Source organism: Bubalus bubalis, chromosome 5, assembly GCF_019923935.1.
Source record: "Bubalus bubalis isolate 160015118507 breed Murrah chromosome 5, NDDB_SH_1, whole genome shotgun sequence".
In the NCBI taxonomy this organism is placed as follows: Eukaryota; Metazoa; Chordata; class Mammalia; order Artiodactyla; family Bovidae; genus Bubalus; species Bubalus bubalis.
Window position 1 is genome coordinate 21193730 of NC_059161.1, and position 20425 is coordinate 21214154.

A 20425-nucleotide genomic window follows, 5' to 3' on the forward strand; every position below is an offset into this window, starting at 1 on the left:
TGACATAAATCGCAGCAATAGTTTTTTTGATCCATCTCCTAGAGTAATGGAAATAAAAATAAACAAATGGTACCTAATTAAACTTAAAAGATTTGGACAGCAAAGGAAACCATAAACAAAATGAAAAGATGACCTTCAGAATGGGAGAAAATATTTGTGAATGGTGCAACCAACAATGGATTACACTCAAAACATATAAACAGGTAATATAGCTCAGTATCAAAAAACCAAACCACCCAATCAAAAAATGGGCAGATCTAAATAGACATTTCTCCAAAGAACACATTCAGATGGCCCAAAAGCACATGAAAATATGCTCAGCACTTCTAATTTATTAAGAGAAATGCAACTATAAACTACAATGAGGTATCACCTCACACCAACCAGAATGACCATCATCAAAAACTCTACAAATAATAAATGCTGGAGTGGGAATAGTGAAAAAGGGAGCGTCCTAGAAGAATAGTTTTTAAACTGTCTTGCATGCATACATGCTTAAGTAAGTAAGTGTACTTGCTCAGTCATGTCCGACTCTTTGCAACCCCGTGGACTGTAGCCCATCAGGCTCCTCTGTCCATGGGATTCTCTAGGCAAGAATACTGGAGTGGGTTGCCATTTCCCTCTCCAGGGGATGTTGCTTCAATTGCGTCTGACTCTTTGTGATCCTATAGACTGTAGCTTGCCAGGCTCCTCTGTCCAAGGGATTCTCTGGGCAAGAATACTGGAGTTGGTTGCTGTGCCTTCCTCCAGGGGATCTTCCTGACCCAGGGCTTGAACCTACATTTCAGGCAGATTCTTTAAGGCTGAGAATTCTTTAACTGGGGAAGCCCCTAAATTGTCTTGACTATGTATCAAATAAGTAAAATACTGTTGGTGTGCATTCCTAAAACTTCTCATCTATAAAACTGTAAGAATGTTTTGATATACGACTATAAAACAGTCAATAACATAAAAATCTTAAAACAGTGACACTTTAAAACTCAAACATTTATTATTTTCTTTCTGCAACCCAAGTGGACTGTGCAGTGTACTCTCTGAGGTATGTATACTCATTCTGGAGACTACCAACTAGAATATCACAGACCAGGGAAGGCAACGATACAGAAAAATGGTAATGGGTAAGTGTCCACTCTGAAGGAAGGACAGAGAAGGTCAAGGCTAATGTTAAGAAGACACTGGAGTTGAGTTCTGAAGGATGAAAATACTTTTAGGGAGTATAGAAGGTGGCCTTAACAGGCAGAAATGTACAAAGACACGTGGGAAAACGTGTTTGAGGAACTTAAGTTAAACAAAGATGGAGCACTAAGATACAACACTCTTCAGTTTGGAGGCTTAGAAAACTGGGGGTAGGGAAGAGGGTATTGAATATAAAGAAATGAGACTGGAAGGGCAGCTGAAAACTAGATAATGAAAGGCTCTCTGTGCCAAGTTAACTTTGGTTTTGATCATCCAGTAAAAAACAAGTTATATGCCAAAGGTTTCAGCAGGTAACTGATGATTTTTGAAGGAAAAGTTAGTTATGTCTGAAGACATTCATATGAGGGAAAGGAAGAAGGGAGAGAGGGAGGAGAGTGGAAAGAACCCACTGTGCAAGCCAAATAAAGTGTTCAAAATTTGGTCATGTCCATGGGCATAGGGGAAAGAACCTTCCCTGATGGCTCAGTGGTAAAGAATCTGCCTGCCAATGCAGGAGATGTGGGTTCAATCCCTAGGTTGGGAAAATTCTCTGGAAAAGGAAATAGCACCCCACTCCAGTATTCTTGCCTGGAAAATCCCACGGACAGAGGAGCCTGGCAACCTACAGTCACAGAGATTCCGATACAACTTAGTGACTAAACAACAACAACATGGGCATGGGACCAAAGAGAACTGCTAAAACACTTTAAGCAAGGGAGAATGACCAAGCTTAAATTTTAAAGAGCCCAGTCTGGCAACATTGTGAAAGCTTAAGTGGATGAAGGAGGACTTGGAGGCCAGGAGATGAGTTAAAATCTTTACTGTATTGGATAGGACCAGCTATATACTCTGAGGGGTTTAGTGAAAAAATATTAGGGCCCTTGTTCAAAAAGCAGGAAAACAGTATCATTAAAGATGATAAAATAAAAACATTTCCCAGAGTCTTTCTCTCTCCATTTGCCATGGTATTTTTACTTTGCTATTTAATGTCATGCTCCCTCAGACCCTCAGACTTCAGAGTAACCTGGGGCCCTAGACCACAGTTTAGTGTGTGGGTGACCCACTGGCTACCAGGTTGCCCTTCCCCAGCCACCAAACCTATGTGCCTGGCCCAGGGCAGGGAAGTTGAGCCAGGCTTCTTCCCATGGCTGCCACTACAACTCACTAGGATCCTGGAATTAAGGATGAACAAGAGGCTTGCCTCAACTGAGCTGTGGTCTCCAGCCACCTGCCAGACACCAGTGAAGATGACAGGTGGGGACAAGGACAGCCCTGCTAAGAGTGTGCAGCCCAATCCCTATGTTTCTCATGCTTGTGCACAAGTTATAGCTTGTGAGAGCTGTGGCTCAGTGAAGCAGAGGGTCAGGAAGGGTGGCTGGGATCCAGGGGATAGGAAAGTGGGGAACTCAGAATCCATCCCAGAGAGGCAGGAGGAGGTGGAACCGTGCCTTGGTTTCAAGCCCCTGCACATGCTCCATTGTTTCACTGGACTTGATTTACAAAACACAAATCCAAACACGAACCATTAAGCATTTGAGATGGCAACCACTGAACATTAAACTCCATGAAGATGGCTTTCTTCTGTTCAGGCCCTGTACACTGCACTGATCTCATGCTCAAGAAGCTGGTTGTCTCATAGGTTTTTTGCTCTGAGAACTGAAGAAATGCATAGTACTACACAGTTAGAAGTTCAGAGGGAAAAGAGTTTTTGGGAAAAACACAAGTGGGTATAGTTTGCAGCAAGCTGAATTTAAATTACTATGGGGCACTGGAACTAAGTGTTAGGAAATACTAAAAGAAGACTGCTGCTGCTGCTGCTGCTAAGTCGCTTCAGTCGTGTTTGACTCTGTGAGACCCCATAGACGGCAGCCCACCAGGCTCCCCCGTCCCTGGGATTCTCCAGGCAAGAATACTGGAGTGGGTTGCCATTTCCTTCTCCAATGTATGAAAGTGAAAAGTGAAAGTGAAGTTGCTTAGTCGTGTCTGACTCCTCGTGACCCCATGTACTGTAGCCTACCAGGCTCCTCCGTCCATGGGATTTTCCAGGCAAGAGGACTGGAGTGGTGTGCCATCGCCTTCTCTGAAAAGAAGACTGTTTAGAAGAAGATTATCCAAAACAATATTTTCTATCTTCTGATTTGTGGATCATTAATCACACTGCTATAAAAAGTCATAAAAACATCCCTCTAATATGAAGATCTCAGCACTAGCAAAAGCTAAAAGAATATTCCATGCAAATGGAAAAGAAAAGAAAGCTGGGGTAGAAATACTTATATGAGTCAAAATAGACTTTAAAAGAAAGACTGTAACAAGAGTCAGAGAAGGACATTACATAATGATAAAGAGATCTATCTAACAAGAAGTTATGGCAATTGTAAAGACGTGTATCCAACAAAGGAGCACTTGCATACATAAAGCAAATAATAACAAACAAAAAAGGAGAAACTGACAGCAAGGCAATAATAGTAAAGGACTTTAATATCCCATTTACATCAATGACAGATTACTTAGACAGAAAATCAGTAAGGAAACATTGGCCTAAATGACACATTAGATGATACAGATTAATAGTTACATGATGAGAACATTTAATCCAAAATAGCAGACTGCACATTCTTTTCAGGTGCACATATAACATTCTCCAGGATAGATTACATGTTAGGCCACAGAACAATTCTCAATAAATTTAAGAAGACAGAAATCACATCAAGTATCTTTTCTAACCACAACAGTATGAGACTAGAAATCAACCACTAGGGGGAAAAAAACACTCTAAAAACAGCATGCTAGTAAACAATCAGTAGGTCACTGAAGAAATCAGAAATTTAAAAGAATACCTGGAGAAAAAAGATAAATGAAAACACAGGGATCTAAAACCTAAGGGACAAAGAAAAAGCAGTTCTAAGAGGTTTGTAGTGATACACGTCTACCTCAGGAAACAAGAAAAATCTCAAATAAACAATCTAACCTTATACCTAATCTGCAAAAGAAGAACAAACAAAACTGAAATTAAGAAGTAAAGAAATTATAAAAATCAGAAAGGAAATATTCAACAAATGGTGCTGGGAAATCTGGTCAACCACTTGTAAAAGAATGAAACTACAACACTTTCTAACACCATACACAAAAATAAACTCAAAATGGATTAAAGATCTAAATGTAAGACCAGAAACTAGAAAACTCCTAGAGGAGAACATAGGCAAAACACTCTCTGACATACATCACAGCAGGATCCTCTATGACCCACCTCCCAGAATATTGGAAATAAAAACAAAAATAAACAAATGGGACCTAATTAAACTTAAAAGCTTCTGCACATCAAAGGAAACTATTAGCAAGGTGAAAAGACAGCCTTCAGAATGGGAGAAAATAATAGCAAATGAAGCAACTGACAAACAACTAATCTCAAAATATACAAGCAACTCCTACAGCTCAACTCCAGAAAAATAAACGACCCAATCAAAAATGGGCCAAAGAACTAAATAGACATTTCCCCAAAGAAGACATACAGATGGCTAACAAACACATGAAAAGATGCTCAACATCACTCATTATCAGAGAAATGCAAATCAAAACCACTATGAGGTACCATTTCACACCAGTCAGAATGGCTGTGATCCAAAAGTCTACAAGCAATAAATGCTGGAGAGGGTGTGGAGAAAAGGGAACCCTCTTACACTGTTGGTGGGAATGCAAACTAGTACAGCCACTATGGAGAACAGTGTGGAGATTCCTTAAAAAACTGGAAATAGAACTGCCTTATGATCCAGCAATCCCACTGCTAGGCATACACACTGAGGAAACCAGAAGGGAAAGAGACACGTGTACCCCAATGTGCATCGGAGCACTGTTTATAACAGCCAGGACATGGAAGCAACCTAGATGTCCATCAGCAGATGAATGGCTAAGAAAGCTGTGGTACATATACACAATGGAGTATTACTCAGCCATTAAAAAGAATACATTTGAATCAGTTCTAATGAGGTGGATGAAACTGGAGCCTATTATACAGAGTGAAGTAAGCCAGAAAAAAAAACACCAATACAGTATACTAACGCATATATATGGAATTTAGAAAGATGGTAACAATAACCTTGTGTACGAGACAGCAAAAGAGACACTGATGTATAGAACAGTCTTATGGACTCTGCGGGAGAGGGAGAGGGTGGGAAGATTTGGGAGAATGGCATTGAAACATGTAAAATTATCATGTATGAAACGAGTTGCCAGTCCAGGTTCAATGCACGATACTGGATGCTTGGGGCTAGTGCACTGGGACGACCCAGAGGGATGGTATGGGGAGGGAGGAGGGTTCAGGATGGGGAACACATGTATACCTGTGGCGGATTCATTTTGATATTTGGCAAAACTAATACAATTTTGTAAAGTTTAAAAATAAAATAAAATTAAAAACAAACAAACAAACAAACAAAAAAGAAAAAAAAATCAGAAAGGAAATAAATGAAACAGAGATTAAAAAGACAATAAAACAATCAATGAAACTAAGAGTTGGAAATAAATACAACTTTGCCATTTCACCTTCCAGGGTATCTTCCTGACCCAAAGATTGAACCCATGTTCCTGTGTCTTCTGCAGTGCAGGTGGATTCTTTACCATTGAGAAAGCCCTGATACTATACATAGAAAATCTTAAAGATACGCCACAACACTACTAGAGCTCATTAACTAATTCAGTAAAGTTGAACAACACAAAATTAGTACACAGAAATCTGTTGCATTTTTATACACTAACAACAAACTATTAGAAAAAGTTAAGGAAACAATCCCATTTACAATTGCATCAAAAAGAATAAAATACTTAAGAATAAACCTATCTAAGGAGATAAAAATCTGTACTCTGAAAACTATAAGATATAGATGAAACAAATTTAAGTGACATAAACACATGAAAAGACATACCATGTGCATGGATGGGAAAAATTAATATTCTTAAAATGACCATACTACCCAAGGCAATCTATATATTTGATGCAATCCCTATCAAAATACTGTATAGTCCATGGGGTCACAAAGAGTCGGACACGACTGAGCAAATTTCACTATCAAAATATTAAGGGCATTTTTTACAGACCTAGAACAAATAACTTTAAAATTTGCATGAAAACATGAAAGATCCTGAATAGCCAAAATAATTTTGAGAAAAAGGAGCAGGGCCAGAGGAATCACACACCCTGACTTCAGACTATACAACAAAACTACACTAATCAAAACAGAAAGGTACTGACATAAAAACAGAAACCAAGATCAATGGAACAGAATGTAGAACCCAGAAATAAACCTGTACTTATGTGGTCAATTAACCTATGGCAAAGAAGGAAAGAATATACAATAAGGAAGAGAGAGTCTTTTCAATAAATGGGAAAACTGGGCACAAGACTGGAAAAGGTCAGTTTTCATTCCAATCCCAAAGAAAGGAAATGCCAAAGAATGCTCAAACTACCGCACAATTGCACTCATCTCATACACTAGTAAAGTGATGCTTAAAATTCTCCAAGCCAGGCTTCAGCAATACGTGAACCGTGAACTTCCAGATGTTCAAGCTGGTTTTAGAAAAGGCAGAGGAACCAGAGATCAAATTGCCAACATCCACTGGATCATTGAAAAAGCAAAAGAGTTCCAGAAAAACATCTATTTCTGCTTTATTGACTATGCCAAAGCCTTTGACTGTGTGGATCACAATAAATTGTGGAACATTCTTAAAGAGATGGAAATACCAGACCACCTGACCTGTCTCTTGAGAAACCTGTATGCAGGTCAGGAAGCAACAGTTAGAACTGGACATGGAACAACAGACCGGTTCCAAATAGGAAAAGGAGTACGTCAAGGCTGTATATTGTCACCCTGCTTATTTAACTTACATGCAGAGTACATCATGAGAAATGCTGGACTGGAAGAAGCACAAGCTGGAATCAAGATTGCCAGGAGAAATATCAGTAACCTCAGATATGCAGATGACACCACCCTGATGGCAGAAAGTGAAGAGGAACTCAAAAGCCTCTTGATGAAAGTGAAAGAGGAGAGGGAAAAAGTTGGCTTAAAGCTCAACATTCAGAAAACGAAGATCATGGCATCTGGTCCCATCACTTCATGGCAAATAGATGGGGAAACAGTGGAAACAGTGTCAGACTTTATTTTGGGGGGCTCCAAAATCACTGCAGATGGTGACTGCAGCCATGAAATTAAAAGACGCTTACTCCTTGGAAGTAAAGTTATGACCTACCTAGATAGCATATTGAAAAGCAGAGACACTACTTTGTCAACAAAGGTCCGTCTAGTCAAGGCTATGGTTTTTCCAGTGGTCATGTATGGATGTGAGAGTTGGACTATAAAGAAAGCTGAGCGCCGAAGAATTGATGCTTTTGAACTGTGGTGTTGGAGAAGACTCTTGAGAGTCCCTTGGACTGCAAGGAGATCCAACCACTCCATCCTAAAGGAGATCAGTGCTGGGTGTTCATTGGAAGGACTGATGTTGAAGCTGAAACTCCAATACTTTGGCCACCTGATGGGAAGAGCTGACTCATTCGAAAATACCCTGATGCTGGGAGGGACTGGGGGCAGGAGGAGAAGGGGACGACAGAGGATGAGACGGTTGGATGGCATCACAGACTCAATGCACATGGGTTTGGGTGGACTCTGGGAGTTGGTGATGGACAGGGAGGCCTGGTGTGCTGCAGTTCATGGGGTCACAAACAGACATGACTGAGTGACTGAACTGAACTGAATTGAATATACAAAGGAATCAAACCAGACTATGTTCTCACACTATATACAAAAATAAATTCAAGAGTGATTAAAGACCCAAATGTAAGGCCTCAATCCATAAAACTGCTAGAAGAAAATATAGGCAGTATGGTCTTTGACATCAATCTTAAAAAATTTTTGGAACTGTCTCCTCAGGCAAAGGAAACAAAAGCAAAAATAAACAAATAGGACCACATCAACATTTGCACAGTGAAGGAAACCATCAACAAAACAAAAAAAGACAGCCTACTGAATAGAATAAAATGTTTGTAAACAATAAATCCAACAAGGGCTTAGTATCCAAAATATACAAAGAAGTTACTCAACTCATCATCAAAAAACCAAACAAGCTGATTAATAAGTGGGTAAAGGACCTGAAGCGATATTAAACAACAACAAAAAAACCCATATAGATGGCCAAAAAACACATGGAATGATGTTCAGCATCACTAATCATCAGAGAAATGCAAATCAAAACCACAATGAGATACTACCTCACACCTGTCAGAATGGTTATCATCAAAAAGACAACAAATCTGACAAGGATAGCGCTGAATCTGTAGATTGCTTTGGGTAGTACAATAATTTTCATAATTAATTTTTCTGATCCAAGAACATGCTATATCTCTCCATCTGTTTGTGCCATCTTTGATTTCTTTCATCAGTGTTTTACAGTTTGTCATTTGTCTCCTTAGGTAGGTTTATTCCTGGTTATTTTATTCTTTTTGTTGCAATGGTGAATGGGATTGTTCCATTCATTTCTCTTTTTGATTTTTTGTTGTTAGTGCATAGGAATGCAAGGGACTACTGTGTATTGATCCTGCAACTTTACTAAATTCATTGATTAACTCTAGTAACTTTCTGATGGTATCTTTAGGGTTTTTTATGCACAGTATCATGTCATCTGCAAACAGTGAGGTTTATTTCTTCATTTCCAATCTGGATTCCTCTTCTTTTTCTTCTCTGATTGCCATGGCTAGGACTTTCAAAACTAGAACAAAAAGTTTTTATGATTTGTATGGAAACACAAAAGATCCCGAATAGCCAAAACAATCTTGAGAAAGAAAAACAGAGCTGGAGGAATCAACCTTTCTGACATCACACTATACTACAAAGCTACAGTAATCAAGACAATATGGTACTGGCACAAAAACAGAAATGTAGACCAACGGAACAAGACAGAAAGCCCAGAGATAAACCCATACACCTGCGGGCACATTATCTTTGACAAAGAAGGCAAGAATATACAACAGAGAAAAGACAGCCTCTTCAATAAGTGTTGCTGGGAAAATTGGACAGCATCCTAACTGAACATTTCCTAACACCATAAACAAAAATAAATTCAAAATGGATTAAAGACCTAAATGCAAGGCCAAATGTAAGAAAATATAAAAACTCTTAACAGAAAAACACAGGCAGGACACTCTTTGAATTGCGGTAAGATCCTCTTTGACACACCCTAGAGTAATGGAAATAAAAACAAACAAATGGACTTAATTAAACTTTAAAGCTTTTGCACAGCAAAGGACGCTATAAACAAGATGAAAAGACAACCGTCAGAACGGAGAAAGTAATTGCAAATGAAGCAACTGACAAAGGATTAGTCTCCAAAATACATAAGCAGCTCATAGAGCTCAATATCAGAAAAACAAACAACCCAATCAAAAATGGGCAGAAGACTTAAATTAGACATTTCTCCAAAGAAGACATACAGATGATGAATAAATACGTGAACAAATGCTCAACATCGCTCATTATTAGAGAAATGTAAATCAAAACCACAATGAGGTATCATCTCACACCTCAGAACGACCATTATCAAAAAATCCACAAACAATAAATGCTGGAAAGAATGAGGAAAAAAGGGAACTCTCTTGGAAAAAAGGGAACAGTGGGTGGGAATATAAATTGATATTGCCACTATAGAGAACAAAATGGAGATTCTTCTAAAGATTAGGACTAAAACTACCATATGACCTAGCAATCCCTCTCTGGGCAGATACCCTGAGAAAATCACAATTCAAAAAGACACATACTCCAATGTTCATTGCACCATTATTTACAATAGTCAGGACATGGAAGCAACCCAGATGTCCACAGATAGATGAATGGATAAAGAAGTTGTGGTACATATATAAAATGAAATATTACTCAGCCATAAAAAGAAACAAATTTGAGTTAGGTGTAGTGAGGTCGATGAACTTAGAACCTATTATACAGAGCGAAGTAAGTCAGAAAAAGAAATATTGTATATAACACATACATATGGAATCTAGAAAAATGGTACTGATGAATCTATTTGCAGGGCAGGAATAGAGATGCAAACATAAAGAACATAAAGAACAGACTTGTGGACACAGCTGGGGAAGCAGAGGGTGAAGTGAATTGAAAAGGTAGCATTGAAACATATACATTACCATGTGTAAAACAGATAGCTAGTGGAAAGTGGCCGTATAACACAGGAGCTTAGCCTGGTGCTCCGTAACAACCTAAAGGGGTGGGGTGATGGGTGGGTGGGAGGGAGGTTCAAAAGAGAGCAGATATATGTATACTTGGGCTAATTCACACTGTTGCATGGCAGAAATCAATAGAACACTGTAAAGCAATTATCCTCCAATTAAAAGTAAATTCAAAAGACAACAAATAAGAAGTGGTGACAAGGAGACATGGGAACCTTTATACACTGTTGGTGGGAATGCATTGGTACAATACACTATGTATGTACACTAAATTGGTACAATCACTATGGAAAAGAGTTCAGAGGCTCCTCAAAAAATTAACAATAGAACTACCATAAGATCCACCAATTCCACTTCTGAGTATATATCTGAAGGAAACAAAAACACTAATTTGAAAAGATACACACATCAATGTCCAGTGCAACATTACTTACAATAGCCAAGATACAGAAACAATGTAAGTATCTGTTGATAGATAAATGGATGAAGAAGATGTGGTATGTATGTGTATGAACATGTATGTTTGTGTGTTATACACATACACAAGAATGTTATTCAGGCATTAAAAAGATAAAATCTTGCCATTTGTGACAACATACATGAAACTAGAGGGTATTACACTAAGTGAAATAAAGTCAAAGAAAGAATGACAAACACAGTATGATCTCACTTATACGTGAAATGTAAAAACAAAACAAATAAAATAAAATGAAAATGGACTCATAGATACAGAGAACAAAATCGTGGTTGCCAGAGAAGAGACAGAAAAATAGGAAGGGGACTAAGAGGAACAAACCTCCAGTTATAAAATAAATAAGCCAAGGGGATTAAAATACAGCACAAGGAATATGATGAATAATACTATAATAACTTTGTTTGGGGAGAGATGGTTACTAGACTTATCATGGGGATCATTTCACTGAATGCAAATGTCAAATCACTATGTAGTACACCTGAAAAGAACATATCATTGTACATAAACCAGATTTTAATTTAAAAAATAAATGATAAATTGAAAAATCACAGATGTTTAATATAAAACAAACAAAAACTTCAAAGATCCAGTAGAATGGTACTGGCATTGGTTATAAAATTAAATGGTCCGATGGTAGGAAGGCACCTCAGGGATACCATTGTTACCAGCACTGCTTGAACCTTGTTGACTATAGGTATAGCTAAGAGGGGTGAGAATACCTTTATGTACAGCTAACCCTAGTAAATTGAGAAGTTGGCAAGGTTCCCTTTACATATTTCTAACTTTCTAACATCTTCGAAAGGAGAAATCATCTGCTATCAGTTATACTTAGTGGCTAACTACATGCTCCCCTAACTGGGTAATGGCCCTTCAAAACATTTATCTCTAGTTGTGATATGAAGAGTTAAGCCTCTTGTTGTTTAGGTGCTAAGTCACGTCCGACTCTTTTGCAACCCCGTGGGTCGTAGCCTGCCGGGCTCTTTCTGTCCATGGGATTTCCCAGGCAAGAATACTGGAGTGGGTTGCCATTTCTTTCTCCAAGAGATCTTCCCTGCTCAGGGACAGAACCTGTGTCTCCTGCATTGGCAGGCAGGTTCTTTACCACTGAGCCACCAGGGAAGCCCAGTTAAACCTCTACTTCCCATTGAAACAGAAGAAAAATATCTTGGCTTTGAGGAGACGGCTTTATAGTAGTACACTATCCATAAGAATGAAGTATAATTGAGTTCATCCTACCCTCTTATCTTAAACAGCCATCTTTTCCTGTGCAAAATAAGATGAAATCTCCACTAGTTAGCACCACTGCAAACCTATTTCTAGGAATAAGCATAGATTGAGAAAGGTTTCCCTCATTCTTCGATTCTTTCAAGTTTAGGCTCTTGGCAATATTCTCAGCCATTTCTGCTCCCTTTTCCTCCAGGTATTTGCTATTTGCTCTCTAGCCTCCTTAAGGGGTCATATCTAACCTTAACCCTTTTTTCCCTCCAGTTTTATATCCTAGGGTAGTTATCATTAAAGGATTTAAAAATCATAGCTGTCTTGGTTACAAAACAATTTGAAGGTATGCTTAATATTTAATATCATCAGACTATAATTTTTCTTTTCTGACATCCCTATATTTATTACATTATTTTTACCTGTGGTAGTAATATTTTGATAGACATATATTATCAATATATATTCATACATATATGAACAAAAAGGTATCACTGCAGGATGATCCTGGATTTTAGATTCATGTAGATGGTCAGGAAAGAGAAGGAAGAAAGATTAATAAAGAATCTTTAAGCAGCAGAGGAAAGAATTTTAAGTTTCCTGGAATACAACAGCAATGAAAACACAAAAACTGAAATAGTATTGTAGCTCAGAGGCCCTGAATTCAAATTGAATATTTTACCGCTAAAACTGAGCTTCTTAGGCTGATCAGAGGTTACTCTGCCACAATAAAACACGCATTTTGCAAAATGAGACTGGTCATCTGGACTGACTGTGGTAAACACTTAGAAGGGCAACTAGAACACAACACAACTTGTCTGTGAGTGACAGCTGGCCACTGCGGGACTATCACTGCTGGTTTTTAATGGTTGGCTTGAAGGTACAGGAGGAGGCAGGGGTGTTCACAGGGAGGACACTGACCAAGATGGGATCCTAATACCTTAGCCAATCATTTAGGCAAATAGTTCTCAAGCTTGGATTCACGTCAGAATCACCCGGAAAGGTTTTAAAAAATACAGAAGACTAGGTTCGGGTCCACAGAGTGTCATTTAACTGGTCTGAGGTGGAGCTCTGGCAGTAGTATTTTTTGAAGTTGCTTAGATGATTTGTTTAGACAATGAACACTTTCTGGTCTTTATTAAGTGGGCATGAAGCTTTCTCTCTCTTCGTTTAACTTGGAAAAGCAAAGACCTGATTGAGTATTCTGTTCAAAACAATGGCTAATACTGAGTCTGATAATCACACAATATTTAAAAGATGTAACATTTCTTTTTATTTCTTACAAGAATTTAACTTAGTCTACATGTATTCCTCTAAAGTTTTACTTTCTTCTAAAAACTACGCAAAGCTTTTATCTTTTGACAGTCTTTTGTATCTGGTATATCTGACTGGGAATGCTAAGGTGTCACTGTGACAAGAGCACAAGGAGGGTTACACAGGAATAGTCGGCTACTCCTGTAGTTCAACTTTGCTTTCTGGCTGTCTTGGCATATATTTTAGTGCCTGAATTCGTTCAGAGCCAAGCTCAAAGCTAATACAAATGAAGCAGCTGCAACTGCATTGTGTTACATTCACAGGGAAGGCCAGCTCAGACCATTGTGTTATGGAAATGAGAACACTGAGCAGGCACCTGGCCCTGAACACAGCCGCTTTCTTTTAGCCAAAGCTAAATTGATGGCATCCTCTAAGGAGAAGTGATACAGAAATCATAAATATCAATAGTTACTTTATAAATAGAATATTAAAGAAAGCAGCTTGTTCCAAAAACTCAGGCAATGTGAAACAAATACATACAGTTACAAGACGTTAGCTTATTCCCTTTCTGAGTTAAATTTAAGAACCCGGATAACTTTTATTGGTTTACTTATTTCTTCCCAATCAGTCTTGTGATATCATTTAAATGTAGTTTTAACAATATGTAAGACATACAATGGATGTTTTATTTAAAGGAAAACATAAATAGGACAAAGGCAAAAACTCTAGCAGGATGTTAAAGAAAAAATGAAAAACAGGATCTTTAAAAATAGATAAAAACTATTTGAATGACTAAAATTGTTCTTGAAGAATCTAATAGTGAAAACTCAGATCTGCAAAAACATTGTGAACTTATACATATGTATGATACCTAAATGGCTCAAAGAAATATCCACAGAGATAAATCATTAAGTAAAGAATCCTATTTAGTTTCACTTTTCAACAGAAGTAGGAACAATAAACACTATATAGATAAAATACCACAGCCCTGAATTTTAAATATAAATTAAGATCTCTTTGTTGAAGAGAAAAAAAAAAAGTAACTATTTTGCACAGGTGCACTCCTTTAAAATGATCTCTGAGTAGCTATTAAACACTTTAGTAATCCATTTGACTAGAGACATAACCTGTAATATCAAGAGAGTACGTGTGAAACATAATCACTTGACTCAGTTCTTAGATAACTCATATACCTTTTACCCATTTAACAATTAACTTGTTGCTGGGCATTGTGGTAGCTGCAAAGATAAGTAGAAAAGATAATTTATTGTCTAATGAGGGACAGAGACTTATAAACAAATAACTGCAATTGGAATTAAGGTGAAGAGATATGGAATGAGTGTGGAGGAAGAGCAGAAAAACTATCCTGCAGTTCAGTTCAGCTCAGTCACTCAGTTGTGTCCGACTCCTTGCGACCCCATGGACTGTAGCACGCCAGGCTTCCCAGGTTATCACCAACTCCTGGAGTTTACTCAAACTCATGTCCATTGAGTCGGTGATGTCATCCTCTGTCGTCCCCTTCTTCTCCTGCCTTCAATCTTTCCCAGCATCAGGGTCTTTTCAAATGAGTCAGCTCTTTGCATCAGGTGGCCAAAGTACTGGAGTTTCAGCATCAGTCCTTCCAATATTCAGGACTGATTTCCTTTAGGTTAGACTGGTTTGATCTCCTTGCAGTGCAAGGGACTCTCAAGAGTCTCCTCCAACACCACAGTTCAGAAGTATCAATTCTTCAGTGCTCATCTTTCTTTATAGAAAACTATCCTGCAGATCTCTGCTTTTCTTATTCCTATGATTAGATAAGCTTCCCTGATAGCTCAGTTGGTAAAGAATCCACCTGCATTGTAGGACACCCCGGTTCGATTCCTGGGTTGGGGAGATCTGCTGGAGAAGGGATAGGCTACCCACTCCAGTATTCTTGGGCTTCCCTTGTGGCTCAGCTGGTAAAGAATCCGCCTGCAATGTGGGAGAACCTGGGTTTGATCCCTGGGTTGGGAAGATCCCCTAGAGAAGGGAAAGGCTACCCACTCCAGTATTCTGGCCTGGAGAATTCCATGGACTGTATAGTCCATGGAGTTGAAAAGAGTTGTACATGACAGAGTGACTTTCACTTAGATGATTAGATAAAAGGGCAAATATATTTAAACATTCCCAAAAGCCAAGACTTTGCCTTAAGCTATAGATTCAGTGGCCATACAAGTTCTCTCTTTTATTTCTTATGTTCTTATATTTAAACTTATTAACTCTGCTGTCTACTACCTGCATAAAGATGGATTAAACTAAATAAGGAATATATTGATACATGAATATACTAATTATCCATTTTAAGTTCTAAAAAATATAAATTTGGGGGAATGAGGGTGATATACAAAGGTTTAAAGGGCTCATTGCCATAGTTCTTCCCTGGCTCCCTTCTGCCTTATCTGGCAGTAGTCAGCACAATACAAGCAATCCTTACTCTCTGGCTTCTGAGGATCTCCCTAAGGCTATCCGCTACTCTAGAACTATCAGGGAGTGTCAGCTGAAAGGCAGGGGTGGGTGCTTGACTGGCCTTCTATCGAATGATAGCCCCAACTCACCTATCCCCCTGAGTTGAGACAGTGGTAGCAAGAAGAATCCCTTAGGTTAGAGTCAAGTAATTTACCAAATCGCCACAGTATTTACATAACTTGGTTCAGCTTTTGAACCAAGACAAATATTTCAATTAAACCAACCTTTAATGCTTTAATGGCCAGTAAAATTTCATTAAGTTTTGACAAACAAACCCACTCACAGTCTTGCCCCAACCTACCTCTTCACCTTCTAGCTTGCCATTTTTGCCTACATGATTTCCAAGTCTTGCTTCAGTGAAACTTTTCTATATTCCCTGGCAGCGAGAGTCACCTTATGAAGTGCATCTTTCCAAAATGCTATTCCCCCAGCCTGGAATACTATCCTTCCCCTGTCAACTATTTTCATTCAGCCTTTGAAATGCAGCTGAAATACTGGCTCCTTAACAAAGTTTCAGCTTACATAGTGAACTGTTAAAAACCTGTGCTACGATGCCCAACTACCTCCTTACAAATCTGGTTATTTTTCTGTCTCCTGCTATAGACTATAAGTTCTCTTGAATGGAAATTCTGTTTTGTTCATTTCTGTTTCCCCAGTACCAAGTAGTGTGCCAAGAAAGTATCAATAATTTCATCAATATCAGTTGGTGAATCACCAATACTTTGCCCAAAGTAAGCATTCAAGAAGTGTGCCAGTGTCAACAATTTCCATCAAGACTTGTTAAAAACCTATTTCATCTGCCTTCAGTTCAGTTTAGTCATTCAGTTGTGTCCGACTTGGCGACCCCATGGACTGCAGCACGACAAGCCTCCCTGTCCATCACCAACTCCTGGAACTTGCTCAAACTCATGTCCATCAAATCAGTGATACCATCTAGCCATCTCATCCTCTGTCGTCCACTTCTCCTCCTGTCTTCAATCTTTCCTAGCATCAGGGTATTTTCAATGAGTCAGTTCTTCACATCAGGTGGCCAAAGTATTGGTGCTTCAGCTTTTATCACAGTCCTTCCAATGAATATTCAGGATTGATTTCCTTTAGGATTGACTGGTTTGATCTCCTTGCTGTCCAAGGGACTCTTAACAGTCTTCTCCAACACCATAGTTCAAAAGCATTATTTCTTTGGTGCTCAGCTTTCTTTACGATCCAACTCTCACATCCAAACACGACTTCTGGAAAAACCATTGCTTTGACCAGACCTTTGTCGGTAAAGTAACATCTCTGCTTTTTAATACACTGTCTATGTCTGTCATAGTTTTTCTTTCAAGGAGCAAGTGTCTTTTAATTTCATGGCTGCAGTCACCATCTGCAGTGATTTTGGAGCCCAAGAAAATAAAGTCTGTCCATTTCCGTTGTTTCCCCATCTATTTGCCATGAAGTGATGGGACCAGATGCCGTGATCTTCATTTTTTTAATGTTGAGTTTTAAGCCAGCTTTTTCACTCCCCTCTTTCACTTTCAGATTCTTTACTATCTGAGCCACAAGGGAAGCCTCACCTTCCCTCAGTAAGCCTAAAGATAGATCTAGGAAGAATCAAGTCCTTTTGGAGAGTCCACTACCAGCTCCTTTTGGGTCCGTCTGATGGTTAATGTACTTGCTGTTCACCATAAAGACATGTGTCAGCAAAGACACCTGAATCTTAGAACCACAAGTACATGTGCTTAAATCTCACCCCTACTCCTTCATAAAGTTAATGTGAAAATGATCTTTGAGGTATTATAAAAAGTAACAAAGTTAAGTATCTCAAAGTTAGGTTCCTTTTTGTACTGCATTCCCAGAAAGTCTTTTGTGACATTATAAAAAAATTTTGTGTTGTTCTGAAAACTAGATATACTCTTCTGGCAACATTTAAGTGCTGTAAAGTCACATTAGCTATTGGGATCACATGGAGATTTAAAAAATACACCCTCTGTGGAAGTACTGCAGTGTCTCATTTAGCCAGCACATTTTGGTTTCTCTTAAAAGACTATAAATTATTTATCCAGCATTATCAAGGAGAGAGGAACTTCACAAACCATATTTTTCTGAACAAGGTTCATAAAGTTTCACATATCTTTAAGACTTTAAATATTCTCCATGGATATATATCACACAATATTACACAGTTTTTCACTTTTTAAAAAAAGCCTGGTATAAACAATAAAATTTCACTTTTCCCTGATGATTCAGGACTATTATTATCAATGTCAATTACTACATCATGCACCACCCATTCTGTAATACAAAGGTACCTTTAAGGACTATTGATAAGTATATAAAGCTATTTGCCTTTATCCTAAATGGATTCAGGTTGTTTTTATGACTCTTTGTTTTCTCATTTCCTCTGCCTCTTTCTTCTACTCACTGCCTTTTTTTTTTTTTTTAATTAAAAAAACCTTGTGTGCCGTTAAAAAAAAAAGTTGCAATCTGTGTGTTCTGATAGTTATTTTTCTAAATAATTGTCTAGGTGAAGACTTATGAATCGCTAAATTTTACTTAAGTGCATGGGTTTTGTGACTGCAATTTGCTATTCAAAGGCCTATTCTTTGCCTCAGAGTTTCCAAATCCATGAGGTGGCCGTGATTGTAAAAAGAGTAACAAAGGAGGGAATTCCCTGGCTGTCCAGTGCTTAGGACCCTCCTGAAGTCCAGCCCTGAGTAAGTGGTCTGTGTGTGTTAGTTGTTCAGTCCTGTCCGACTCTTTATGACCTCATGGACTGTAGCCTACCATGTGCCTCTGACCATGGGATTTCCTAGGTGAGAATACTGGAGTGGGTTGCCATTCCCTTCTCCAGGTAAGTGGTCTGTATGTGGTGCTAATCTTCATGTATATGCATCACTGGTTTATTACTTTTACTCAAAAATAATTAGTCTTATTATTAAGGTCAACCTTAAATTAGCTGTTAATTTATTGTTTAAATATAAATTAAAACTGTTACTGCTAATTAATTCAAATTTTAAAAACCCAGCCATGACTTCAGATTCAATACAGGGAGTACTTCAATGTTACCACATTGCAGAGGCAAAGTCTTCTTCAGTTACTGATATTATAAAAAAAAAAAAAATTAAGTATTCACTATTCTATTCTAGCACAATGGCATGAAAACTTCAAATTCTAACTCAAACCTTTTCACCAAATTCTGCATATAGATAGATAGTTTCACTATATTTGATTGGTTTCGTCAGGAAAACAACAAGGGGAAGGGAGAGAAAAGACACTTTTTTCATTCATGAAAACAATTTTAAATATATAATTATGTCTGCTAGAATAAAGAAATTTAATAAAAGGTATAACATCCAGTATTTTATAATTCCTCTCATAATCTGATTGACTATTAATCCAACACTTGCTTGTGATCTTTAAAAATGAGAAGATTTGTAAACATTTGAAAGGTGTCACAGGAATAGTTATCCACAGACTCTACAAGACTGAGATATAACAAGGAAAAATCTCGCTTCCAGGATTAATGCAAAATAAAACATTCACTTTGGTTAATTTACAGGTAAATGCCAGCTAATACATCTCAAAATACCAGTTCTACCTAAAAGGTCATCCTAACTTTAAAAAATTGTATTGGAATAAAAAACACAATATATTAACTTGGCTGAATTTTTTTTTAATCCTTTTTTTTTCCCCCAATAGAAAAGGCTATTTCTACTTTATACTGATTTCTGTTATACCCATAATAATGACCAACTACACAGATGTTAAGTCTTACCCAGTTTAAAAACAATTAATTTTAATGATATGATTAGAAAGTAAGCATATTTCTTATTCAATAAACAAAGAAAGTGGATGAATTAAAATCTGGTCACTCCAAGTTATATCGAAGAGGTTGAAACAAGGGCTGCAACTGGTGGTCAGCTGACCTGTTCACTTACAGACTTTCCATCTCAGCCTTCTTTAGTACTCAATACTGACTCTCATTACTGTCTCATCAGTTTAAAGAATATTTTTAACAGGAATACTTCTTCCAGGGTATTTCTTAAGCACTTACTTGGGTGTCTAAAAGATGGCTTAAGCAAAGCACAGGCCTAGTTTCAGGATTAGAACTCACAGCTGTCTAATTCTCTGATAAATTGCTCTGCAACTTTATGAGTCTTATCGTTCTCTGCTTAGGTTCCATCACTTAAAATAAAATGTATGCCCCATTCTTTAAAGTAAAAAAAAAAAAATCCTACCCACACCTTTATAGAATTATGATAGGTTTAACTAGTAACTTGATAAAGAGATTCTTGAGGAGCAAAATGTTTTGATTTCTTAGCAACTGTCTCTTACTCTAAAAAGAATAAAAGTACTCTTTTAAAGAAGAGCAGCACTTACTGGTACTTTGAAGGGTGAGGTATTCGCAGTGTCCATAGAGTTGGGTTTCTCAGATGTAGTGGTCCCTGAGATACTCCGTCTGCGTGGGGACCTTTCTGCTGGCACCTCTGGATGAGAAAAAAGAAACATTGATAAAAATCCAAATTTAGGATCTTTCACTAATCTGTAAAATTGTTGATTTTTTTTTCTCACAAAAAATCAGTTTGCTTTAAAGATACATTATATTCTACATCGAAAAT

At 37.9% G+C, this 20425-nt stretch overlaps 1 protein-coding gene across 7 annotated transcripts in view; it reads right to left on the reverse strand.

Moving 5' to 3' along the window:
• RASAL2 (RAS protein activator like 2) overlaps positions 1–20425 on the reverse strand; it is a 392077-nt gene that overhangs the window by 83689 nt on the left and 287963 nt on the right. For all 7 annotated transcript variants that reach the window (XM_025285580.3, XM_025285578.3, XM_025285577.3 and 4 more), the window contains one exon: positions 20187–20293. In XM_025285580.3, coding sequence (XP_025141365.1) covers positions 20187–20293 — 107 coding nt within the window. The remainder of the gene's footprint in view (positions 1–20186; positions 20294–20425) is intronic.